Here is an 11609-nt window from a genome sequence, read left to right on the forward strand (position 1 = left end):
TATTACCTTGTGTTGACACCACATCCACCCTTTCCTTTCATATAACAAGAGCTCCTGGTGAACTGTAAATGGAAAGCTTGCGGTAGCAGAAGCCGATTGTTTACCTGTCTCCAGTTTGTTGCCACAGATACTTGGTCGGGAGAAGGGAACAAAGATCAGTTTGACATCCTTGTTAAGCAGGATTTGCCCCCCACCTTACCCACAAAAGGTTATGAGTTGCTATTCAAGCCCGAGTTCCGCAGGTGTGTCATCGCACCTGTCTGAAAGAAAACAAAATACAGTTTGTTTCAATGTGGCTATTGCCCCACCAAAATAAAGAAGACCTTGCCCTGCAACACAGATACAAGCATTTGTTCTGATATTTCAATGAATCCATGCAAACACAGACTGACATCTCAGTTTATATTTAGCATTCAAGCCAAACACGATGCAAGCACCCTCAGCAATCCATGGTGGTGAGCATCTGACCCTGCTGTGTTCACGAAACTCATGGCCAAACTCATGGCAAAACTCAATGCAAAACATATCTTGTGACAAAAAAGAGGATTCTGTAACTCCACATGTTTATGCCAAGCCCTAATCCCAAACCCACTGAGATGAATGGGAGACAGAGTCCAAAGCCAAGCTAGCGACAGGCTTGGCCTTACGATTTATTTCCTCCACCGTTTATCCCTGCCAGAGCTGCTGCTGCTATTGAGTTGCATGTAACTCTTAGCATAGAGTTGTTGTGGTTTTTGAATAAGGGAAAGTTAAATCTGTGAGCCCTGGTGCAGCTCTGCTTGGTTGAAGGCTGCGCCCAACTTCTTATGCCAATGACAGAAATGTAGGTGTGGAGTAAATTGGTAAAAAATGGTAAATCTAGCTCCCAACTGAGGTATAACGGGATTTTGTCCATGCAGTGTGTAGCATTGCAGAGCCCTAAATGTACCCATTCATTCATGTGAATTTGCCATTTGACATCTGCTGAAGGTGATGGAAAGACTTCAGTGGGCAGTTGATCAAAAGCTGATTCACTGGAGTTTCCAATGCTTTAGGTAGAAGCATTTTTCACCAAAAAGGGCTAACAAGAACAATCTGCCTGTTTTCCAGCTAAAGCAGTGCTCTACTTCTATAGCTTTCTATTCTTATACATTTCTATTACTTTATATTCTTATGAGAAGCCTTATCCATAGCTTCCTCTATTATGGTTTAAAGAACGTTGTTTGTAATCAGCTGTAAGGTGTCCCTGCATTTAGAATAGGAAGTGTGGTAGATGCACAGCACCAGCTGGTTTGGAAAGAGTTTGCATACGGGGCTGCAACTTACGTAGGGAAACGTCCTTGAGGCAAGGAGCATATTTTATTTATTGTTTTATTTATTGCATATGTCAAGTAAATGGAATCCCAAATTACGAAGATGTAAAACACAGTGTGGGTATTTATCAGCACCGAATGTTTTTATGTGCTCCAAAACAACTTGGGGTTTCCTTCCTGACTGTGAGCAGCTTGCTGGTTTTGAAGACCTAGCACCTTTGGAACTGAAGGGACATGCTGAATTTTAAGCACTTGGAAAGAGAATTAATTGCATGGACAGCAACACTTGTTTTTTTTTTGTATGCTCATCAATAGCAAATGATGAAGCCTCTGGGGAATATTAACACAAGTAAACTAAACACAGGAGTGGGACTGTTTAAACAAGGTGAGACAAAAGCCTTCATACTACAAGCAAATTACTTTGATAGCAATATTTTTATGTTTCCACCTCTATTGTTGCAGATGTCTGCATTTAAATAGGAACTTTATCTGTCTCGTCCCAGGTTCTCCTCCTTCATTAGTCTGTGCTGAGGTCACAGGCCCTCTTATATCATGGATTATTCCTTGCAAAGGTCTGGGAGCTCACCGCATTCCCCTTGCAGCTTTCTACAGAGGTTGGGATGTAGCTTCTGCCTGCTCCCCCATGCTTTGGGAACAGAAAAGGATTTGCCCTGGCTAATAGCAAATTAGCTATTAACCTGTGAGCATGCCTTCACTTCCGGGTGCCCTGCATCTCCCCCCACCCTCTCCCGGCTCTGCTCGCTGCTCAGCATGGAAGCCCCAGAGCTGCACCCCCAGAAAAACCCAAACCCTGAAAAGGGCCTCCTGGCACTTGAAGTCCTGGGGCAGCTCACAGGCCAGTACTGGTGTGTTAGCTCCGACTCACCTGGTGAGCCTGTCCAGCAGACAGACCATGAAACTGCTTCCTCATTAAAAAAGCTGGAGAAGGCAACATCATTTTGCACTGTTGCTCCCCCACTGCTGTGGTGCTCCTGCAGTCACTGGACAGACATAGCAGAAGTCAAAGGGAAACACGTGGGCCGTGGCACCCTGTCCTCCGGCCCCTATGAGGCCAGGCACTGCTGCCCTCCCAAACCCTGCTGAGGATTCACTACATGCACTCATACATGCATTAATTACATGCAGCCCAGACACATAACCTGTTCCTGGCCCTGCATGTTTCCAGGGCTAGTGGAGAAGGTAGCAAGGAGCAGAGAAAAGAGTTTTAAAAACCTGATCCAAAATGGATGTATGTTACAGTTTCTTTCATTTGAACTATTCTCTCCTGTTTCCACATTCTCTCAGGGATCTTTCCAGCCTGCTGAAAAGGCTGAGCAATATTAATTTTGAAATATTCTAACAGGCTGGGCAATATTAATTTTGAAATATTCTAAACAAGATATAGATATGTTAGACTGCTACAAATATAGACATTGGCATCTCTGAATGAAGAGATAGCCTGATGAATAAAGAATACATATTAAAAAATGTCTGAATAGCAACTTACAGGATAAACTGTAACAGCTTCAAAGGAGCCATTGATCTATGGAGTACATAATATGCATGTTAAAAATCGTTGGAATATTTATTTACATGACACAAGGCTCAGAAGAAGCCATTATGGTCCTTAAGTAAATTATACATGTTGTGCAAATTGTCGAAGTGCTTCTTTCACCAGAAATGAGTGTATCCTGTCAGTTGATAAACACATTATCTTTGTGGGGGAAAAGGCAAAAAAAAAAAAAAAAAGGAAAAAAGGAAAGCAAATCCAAGGCTAAATGAAGGTTAAAACAGAAGAGGAAAACTAAAAAAGGGTGGGAGAGAAAATATAAACCAACCCTTGTGCCATGTCAAAGCGTGTTCCATGCCCATCAAAGGAAGAAAAGTCTGAGCTGCTCATGCAGCCCCATGTCCCACTCAGTACTGCCATTGCGCTTCATGTGCTGCACGCCCAGGGCTCTAGCAGAGGGGCTGCTCGTGTCTCTGTGTGCCAAAGTCTTGGTCTCTTCTCCCTACAGGCCAAGAAATGACAAATGGGGACTAATTCGTTCCAGCCGCCGCTGTGTCCTCTACTTTGAAATAAGCTGCTCTGCTTTCCCCACCCATGTCCCTCTGAGCCTGGTGTGGGACAGCTGGTACTGCAGCCCACTGGCACTGGTTTTACCATGGTGTACAGGGAGATGATTTTTATGGCTATTCTTACAGGTCCTCAAGTGCCTCAGCACAGCCAAGCATTTAGTTGCAAATGGCGTTGCCTCCCCTTTCATACCTTTAAGAGGGGTAAAATCGGGGTGGGGGTAGAACATTGCTTTTGTACAGTCATCATGTGCCTGTCAGCTGGGCTCATCTCTCACCATCATCTGTTGAATGCTGACCACAGCATTCAGCAGGGTTTGCACTGCTCCTTCCCCAGTGCTCTGTAGGTGACAGCTCTTTTCTGGCTGATGCTTTGCTGAAGAGAAGGAATGCCAACTTAGAAAACCCCACCTCAAGTCCATGTTGCAGATCACACCGCAGCCTACGCTATAGCCTGGACCCTACAAATGTTTTTTTCCAAGCCGTGAAGGGGAAAAGGGTTTTTGTCAAGAAGGCATAGCCAGGATTTGGTGGCTGAGAGACCAGCCCTACCCCACTCAACAGCAGTCCGGCAGCCGAGCTCCTGAGTGCTGCACAGCCCTGGGGCGCTCGGTCCCCATCTGAGCTCAGGTGTGCTCCCAAGGCCTGCCTCGGGCATTTGGGAAAGCAGGCTCTCCTTGTAGGCACAGCGTTCAAGTTCTCTGACACAGAAATAAGAGTAAAGGATGGATTTTCTAATGCGAGAGAGCAAGCAGTTGTACGGGTGGAATATATTTAGCCTGTGTTTTCAGATCACATGTTCTGGGACTGGAGCACAAAACATTTTCAGTACTGTTTTGGAAGCACGCTATTCAGTATTGCAAGCCTTACTATTGGAGAAGCCAGTAAATTGCGTTGCATCTAAAACAATTACTTGAATTGCTTGCACCGTGGTTTCTTCTTTCAACTGCAAAGGTTTTACAAAAATGTGACTTCTACAGCTACAAAAGCATTGAAAGTACAAATAATTGTAAAGTGCTGCTCTGCATTTGCATAAACCTGTTTATCCTATACATGGTTTATTCATTAACTCTCAGAACAACCAGCAGGACAGCTATGGTATTCCCTCTGACCGCTTCGTTTGTGGCTGAAAATGCAACTGCTTAAAAGGAGCACTACATGCTTTAGAAAGTGAAAATAAATACCATTCCCATGTGAAACAGCAGGGGAAATGTAACTATCACTGCAAGAGCTGGCATTTGGCTTTTATATGGAATGAAAATCTCCTGTCATTTGGAAATTTCAGAGGGGACTCTCAGTGTCTTCAAGGGGTGGGACCTCTGCCCTGCAGCTCATCAAAATGGACACTCAGTGTTAGCAATATCCATCACTGTGCTCTGCAGATAGCATACAAGTTAGGGACGGAAAAGACCTAGGTCCCTCACCTATTCCTCCTTGAGAACATTTTCTAGTCCTTACAGTTTAGTGTCCCAAGCAACTGGTTCCTTGCAGCCTCTGCTAGCAATGTATTTCCCAATTGGCTCCTCCTTAGGAAGACTTCCTGATAATCACCCCAGCTTTCCCTGTGCTTTCTTTCTCATCCAAAACTTACCTCCAAAACTAGATGAAGTTAAACACATTAATGCATTTTGCCTATTTCATCTGCCTGCTTCTATGAAGATGAGTACGTGTTGCCACCAGTACATTACAGGTGGAAAACAGGGAGTTTGACAGCCGGTGACTTGCTCAAGGTCACAAAAGAGCCTCAGTAGCAGAGATGGAAACAGAATTTGGTATCCTAATTCCTAATCTGGCAGCCTCACCACAACTCTCATCACGCAATCAAAAAGCTCCTTTTAAGGAATGCTTTTGTGACTAAGAGAAAATCCAAGGCATTAGAAGAAAGAGACCTTTTAATTTGCCTTTGTTCAAACACATACGGCTTTTACTATATGGAGAACATGATTTAAAGAAGATATGGCATTAAAATATGATGAAAAATTCTCAAATCTTTGAAAAACAAAAATAAGTACAGCTGCATTTAGTACTGTACTGATTCCAGCCATTAGGATACCCCTTGCTTACAGTTTCATACATAGTGTAAGGAATAAATCAAGATCAGCATCTACTATGCTGCGATAAGAGCTTTTCTCAGTGTTACATATAGGCTTTGACATTTGTCAAGAATATTATATAACAAGAAAAAATTTCAAGGCTCTTTTTAGTAAAATTTCATCTTATAAAGGTCCTAACGTTTTGCACCGGAACAGTTTTTAAAAAAGCAAAGCCAAATCGCCAAGCCACTAAACTCAACAGGAGATTGCCATGACCTGAAACAATCAGGTTTAGTCCACTCTCTTCGAAGAGTAGCTCAGTGATTTATCAACTCTCCTAGGATACATAAGCTTTGATATGCAGGAACTCTACAAGGTAGTTTCATATTTTAAGACACCACCTTTTGCTTGCTTCCTCTTCTGTGTAACAGAACTCTGTAATTTGGCAACAACGGTGGATGGAAACAAATGAGGACATGGAGAACTAATGTCACTGAAAAAGTGTATACAAAATAAGCTGAGCTATACAAGCTAAAGCAAGGAGGAAAGTATAAATATTAATAAGATAAACAAAGAAAGCAAATGCAAATTTAAACCATTCCTTAGGAAAAGGATGATTTTCTTTTTTTAAACACAATGTAAGAATTCCCAAACTGCAGTAAAAAATCCTATTCATAGCATTCTTGCCATCACTGAGTTAGCTGGAGACACAGGACGAGAAGTCCATGGACTCAAGAACATGCATTTTGTTCATTAAACTACTATTATTATAACATCTAAGCTGGGGAAATCATCGCAGGGTCCCACTCCCCACCCCTCAAGTCAGAGATCAGCCAGTGAAATGCCCCCGTCTTCAATGAATTTGCAATGACAGGAGGTTTATGTTTGCGAATGTGTTTACCTACTTTTTGATTTGATCGTTACACAATTATTTTGATTAAGAGAATGTTCATCTTGTTGACACTATCCCTGTAGTCAATAGCTAATGACCCCAGTAGTTAATTTCCTTATAAATATTTAACTTAATAGAAGTTGCCCCTTGGGCTACAGTACTTTTGACACTTGTATAATCTGAAACAAATCCTCTTTTTTAGTCAAACAGACCATGTTACACACACAGTTGGCTAGCTATTTACAAAGTACCCAATTAAATCCTGCTTAATTCTCCCACTCTGAAAATCTCATTTCACTGGTGTGCAGGCTACTGATCACACAGATGAACATCTTTCACCGAGCCTGGCTGGACATGAGTTTGCAGTCTGCAAGACTTGACTGTACAAAAGCCCATTGTAAAATTAACTCGCCCATCAAATGGTTATGTACAAAATATAAGTGGAGAGAGTGCAAATTCAGAGGATTGAAGAAATAAGCTGAAGAATCACAGTTAAAGACAGGTAAATCTAGTTTAATGTTCACATGTAGTTACACATCACAGAGATTAAACAGGATTTTAACTGTAACATAGCTGCAGTGAAATGTAAGTCATTTTGTACTAGAAAAATAATCTTGACGCAGTTATCAGATTTTTGGTCTACTTAAGTTCATTTTAAGGTGAATTTACATCACTGATCGTAACGACTTTGCCCATGTGCTTTTCTGCAGTTCGGTATTAATACTCTTTGGACGAAGGAAACAGCAACTGGTTTTGTTAATGGTTTGCCCTTTGGTTGCAAGCAGAGAACTGTTTTCACTTTTTAAGCAGTTAATAGGCTGTAGGAACGCAAGGTTGCAATAAAACCTCTTGGTGCTGAATGAAGTTCCAGAACAAATTTCTTGATCGGATGCAACAGCAGATTTTTTAAAGAAAAGCTGATTAAAGATCTAAAGCATCGCCCCCATAATGCAAAAACTAGATAGAATTTTTCTATTCTCAGTAAAAACACTACATCTTACTGCTACTCCTATAGAATGCACAAAAAACCCTGTGCCTAAATGACAAAAGTGTAGTCTCAAAATGTATAATACACTTACAAACATTTCAAGTCTAGATTGAGGAAAACACGTTTGTATGGACTCCAAACAAGTTTATTTGCAATTAGACATCTCATGCAATCATGCAGGACCACTAGCTATAGCTGTTAACTTCTGAGTCTAAAGGACATCTGGGGACAAACAAAAAAAGAGGCCCTAAACATTCAAGATATTTCCATATTAGCAGCTCCATACTTGAGCTGTGGTTTTCTAAAGAGATATTCCCACAGATTTAAAAAAAACATACACACCTTTATAATATTTACAAAAAAATATTTAATTAAAAATATTTTATAATTACAGTAGTCTATTAAAGCATATACTTTTCTCACACTTATAGAACATCTCTATATATACACAGTATGAAATGTCACTCATTTATCTATACAATATGTAACATTCCTGCAGGGAGAAGAAAGTTCCCTGGGCCCCAAATAAAATCCATCTATTTTAAACAATAGATGTCAAATATCATCTACAAATGCTCTGGTAGATTAGTAAAGCTTCAAGATTCAGCTGCTCGGTCCCTTACGAGTTACAACGCTTCTAAAGTCTGGTTTAGGTTCGGGTCCTCTTATCCCGGGGCAGAGTCGCAACTTTTCCAGCTCGAGGCCGACAACCGCGGTCGCACGGCTCACATCTGGTCGGGAAACGAAGAGAAGAGACGGGCTGTGTGTCTGGGCGGGTGATGGGAACCGAGGCGTGTGTGTGTGTGTGGGGGGGTTGCTACGGACGTGCAAAGGGGTGAAAAGGCTCTGCCGGGGCGAAGCATGGGAATTGCTCGGGAGGTTGGATGGCTTCTTCCTCCGGTGCGGCGGGGCCGGGCCGGGATTGGGGCTCCCCCCCCCCTCCCGCCCCCCGCGGTGCCTCTGCGCGGCGGCGCCGCCGCACACCTGTGGGAGAGGAATGAATAGAGGGGGTGTGTGAACCGCTCCGCTCCAGACCGACTGGCGCCACCAACAACACACAAGACATGCTTGATCAACAACCCAAAACAAACCAGGTCAAACAACAACCGCAGCTCCCAGGCTGGGCCAAGGCGGAGGGATGCGCAGCTGCGCGCCGCGCCAGAAGCTCTTTGGGGAAGAACAGAGCGGGGGGGGGGGTGGGGGTGTGTTTGGAAAGAAAAAAAAAAAACCACAAAAAGGCAACAAAACAAAACCCGGTAATTAAAGAAAATAAAATAACCACTCCGCTAATTAAAAGCCCAAAGCGTCCTGCAAATATTTCTTGCGGGTTCATGTTCTCCCCAACCCCCCCAACACCTTCGGCAGGCTTCCCATCGGGAAGCCGTGTGCGCTGCCTGGCACCCCCGCCCGCCGCCGCGGCCCCGCGCCCACCCGGCACTCACCTGGGGAGCGGCGGTCAGCGGCAGAGGATGCTGTCCCCCGGCTTGTTAACAGAGCCAGCCTGCGCAGCAAGGAAACACGGCATGTTAGAACGGGTGTGGGGAGAAAGGCACGGAGATTGCCCCCCACACACACTCTCCAGATCCCCCTTCCCCGCCCAGGGCACTGCCACATTCCCGCCGGGAAGCGCCGCTGGGAGCTCCCGGCTGCAGGAGGTGCCCAGCCGGGCACCAGCTCGGGAGCGCAGAGCGAAAGGGCCGTGGGGGAAGCACCGGCACATGGGGTGCCGAGGCACGCCGCTCCCCGCGCCCCCGGGCTGCCACAGGGGTCCCGCGGACTGGAGAGGCTCCCCGGTGTCCTCCCCCCACCTAAAAGCACGCTGCACCGAGGTCGTTGAATGTGCACGGCCCCCAAACGCGCTCACGCTCGCTCCGCTCAGCGGAGGGCTGGGAAGCAGAGGAGCAGCGCGTCTGCTCCCGTGTGTGCAAACACTCTGATTACAGCGGCTCCCTCGAGAGGCTGTAATTACACGGTAAACACCGTGCGGGCGCCTGCCTGCACCGAGGGGATGCAGGCACCCGCCGCGCACCGCCGAGGCGATCCTGCGCCCACCCACCCCGTATATTTGGGGGCTGCTGCCGCTCGGCATAACCACTAGGCCGGCAGCGGCGAGGCATCACCGGGAGCTCCCACGGCGGCCGACGCTGCCCGTCGGGCCATTGCGCTGCCCTCCTCCCGCTCAGCATCCCGAACCGCGGGCTGGCGTGGCACGCACCTCTTACCGGGTCAGTATTGAGGGCTGTCAGCGGGGTCCTTGGGGTGCCCACGGGACAGCTACCCGGGTGCAGGGCGGGTGGCTGCTGCTGCTGCCGAAGCAGCGCCGGGTGCGTCTCCAGAGCCAGCTGCAGGTCGAGGATGTAGTCGATGACGTGCTGCAGGATCTCCACTTTGCTGACCCTCTTGTTGGGCGGGATGGTGGGCACCAGCTTCCTCAACCGGCTGTAACAGTCATTCATATCGCACTGCAGGCACAGCGCCGCAGGCTCCTCGCCCGACGACGGGCTCCCCTTGCAGCCGCTGTGCTCGGCCAGGCACCGCAGGGCCGGGTGGCCCCCGCCGCCGCCCGTCACGCCGGGCTGAGCCTTGCGGCTGGGGTGTCGGACGGGACTCACAGCTTTCATGATGCCGCAGGGAGGGAGGAAGACCTCCCTCTCCACCACCGCTGCCGCCTCCTGCGACCTCGGACAGCCGCGCACGCACCGCCCGCAACGCGACGGGAGCGGGTCACGGACGCAGCCTTGCTGGCGCTGCCGGCGGCCCTTCCCGAGGATGCTACGAGAAGTGCTCGCAGGGCCGCTCGTCAACAGCCGCGCTGGCGAGAAAAGCGCTCCTCCCGCAGCCTCCGACTACAACGGCACAGCCGCCTCTGCCACCGCCGCTGCCCGCGCCGCCCCATATATATCGCGGGGTGCGGGCGGGGCGCGCCAATCAGAGCGCCGCATCTCCTCCTGGATCGCGGCGCCTGCCAATGGCGGAGCGGCCGGGGGGGCCGTGGCGCTGCTGGAGGGGGCGGGCGGCTGGCGCTGACCCCCGCGGGGAGGAGGCGGTGGCGGAGGAGGAAGAGGGGGGCGGTCCCCTGGAGGAAGGACTGAGGGAATGCGGTCGGGATCCACCGCCCGGCGGTTCTTGGCGCCGCCCCAGCGGTCCGGTGCGTAGCTCCGCAACCGGCGATGCTCCCAGCCGCCAGCCCGGAGGATGGCGGCTGCCTCCCCCCGCGGGAGGGGTGATATCTCCTCGGGTCGTGAAACGCGGTTTTATCTTCGGTGTCTGAAGACCCAGCCAGGCTTTCCACATATTTTGAGGGACTTTGGGATGCTGATTTAAGCGCAGGGAAAAACCCAAGCAAAACTTGAAGGGGAAGAGGAGAGGGGAAGAAGGAAGGAGGAGGGTTTAGGGACTTCAAGCAAAGCAATGCCTGGGAACATTAAATTAGAGCACATAACTATTAAAAATGCATGGAGATGGAGTATTTAAAATTCCTCCATGACATATAATATTAATCCGTTTTATGTAAAATTCATACCTGTAACTTAATTTGGTCCATTAATGCACCAGATCACGTATTAGTTGTTGTACCATGTTTTAAATATGATGCTGGAAATGTCCAAAGTTCTGTACTTTCAGGCAGAGCATTAAAATTAACAGACACTCTTGAGTCCTGCTTAAGTAATTTTGCAGTAGACTGTAACCTTTTAATTTAATAATGCAGTGTTCAAACTCTCTGTTAATTCCTGCTAAGGATTAAGATCCACTGCGTATCTGAATGGGACACTGGTGTAAGAAACTCAGCACCCGATCCTACAGATGATGCAGCTCTTTGAGCTCTCTGCGAGTGAAGCAGGGCTGATTGCTTGGGCAAAGGACTGCAGGGAGGAGTAAAGGCTGCAGGATCTGCCCCTAAGTTCGTAAGTGAAACCCAGCAGAAGGGCAGAAATCCATAATGGTGATTAATGATTGCATGTCCCCACAATGCTTAGTCACCACGGGTGATATATAAAGGATACAGTGGGAAGCTGTCAAACCCAGAACTTGAATGAGCACTGAGACTGGATCATCTGAAGTGTATAACGAAGCATACTTTCATTCTCTCTCACCCTTTAAAAACATATGTTTTGAGGCTCTGCTTACAAATACTCTTACTTGTTTTCCTTATTTTGTCCCACATTACCAGTGCCATCCACAGCAGTTGGGCTCCCCCCAACACGAAATCCAAGTGCATGGTGTCAATCTTTGAGGTGTAAATCTAGACTGAGGTCTGCATTTATGTGTTACATTATGTTGATGTGTAGAAAAGATGTATTTCCATTAGCCATGGGCAGGATGATCCC

General features: G+C 47.3%; 1 protein-coding gene across 4 annotated transcripts; it reads right to left on the reverse strand.

Moving 5' to 3' along the window:
* Positions 1 to 6785: 6785 nt before the first annotated feature.
* On the reverse strand, positions 6786 to 10115 carry ID4 (inhibitor of DNA binding 4). Of its 4 annotated transcripts, none has more exons than XM_057424378.1 (3): positions 9504 to 10115; positions 8724 to 8782; positions 6786 to 8012 (listed from the first exon to the last, which is right to left on the reverse strand). In XM_057424378.1, the coding sequence occupies exons 1-2, from the start codon at positions 9900 to 9902 to the stop codon at positions 8738 to 8740; spliced, it is 444 nt and encodes a 147-aa protein (XP_057280361.1). In that variant the 5' UTR covers positions 9903 to 10115; the 3' UTR covers positions 6786 to 8012; positions 8724 to 8737. The 4 variants fall into 4 exon arrangements, with proteins under 4 accessions (XP_057280361.1, XP_057280364.1, XP_057280363.1 ...); XM_057424381.1 differs by having other exon boundaries at positions 9497 to 10115; XM_057424380.1 differs by lacking the exon at positions 6786 to 8012 and adding an exon at positions 8092 to 8265.
* Positions 10116 to 11609: the final 1494 nt, after the last annotated feature.

The sequence above is a fragment of the Pezoporus wallicus genome, unplaced genomic scaffold, assembly GCF_028554395.1.
Source record: "Pezoporus wallicus isolate ANWC-B61680 ecotype Strahan unplaced genomic scaffold, APGP_CSIRO_Pwel_v1 contig_5485, whole genome shotgun sequence".
Lineage (NCBI taxonomy): Eukaryota > Metazoa > Chordata > Aves > Psittaciformes > Psittacidae > Pezoporus > Pezoporus wallicus.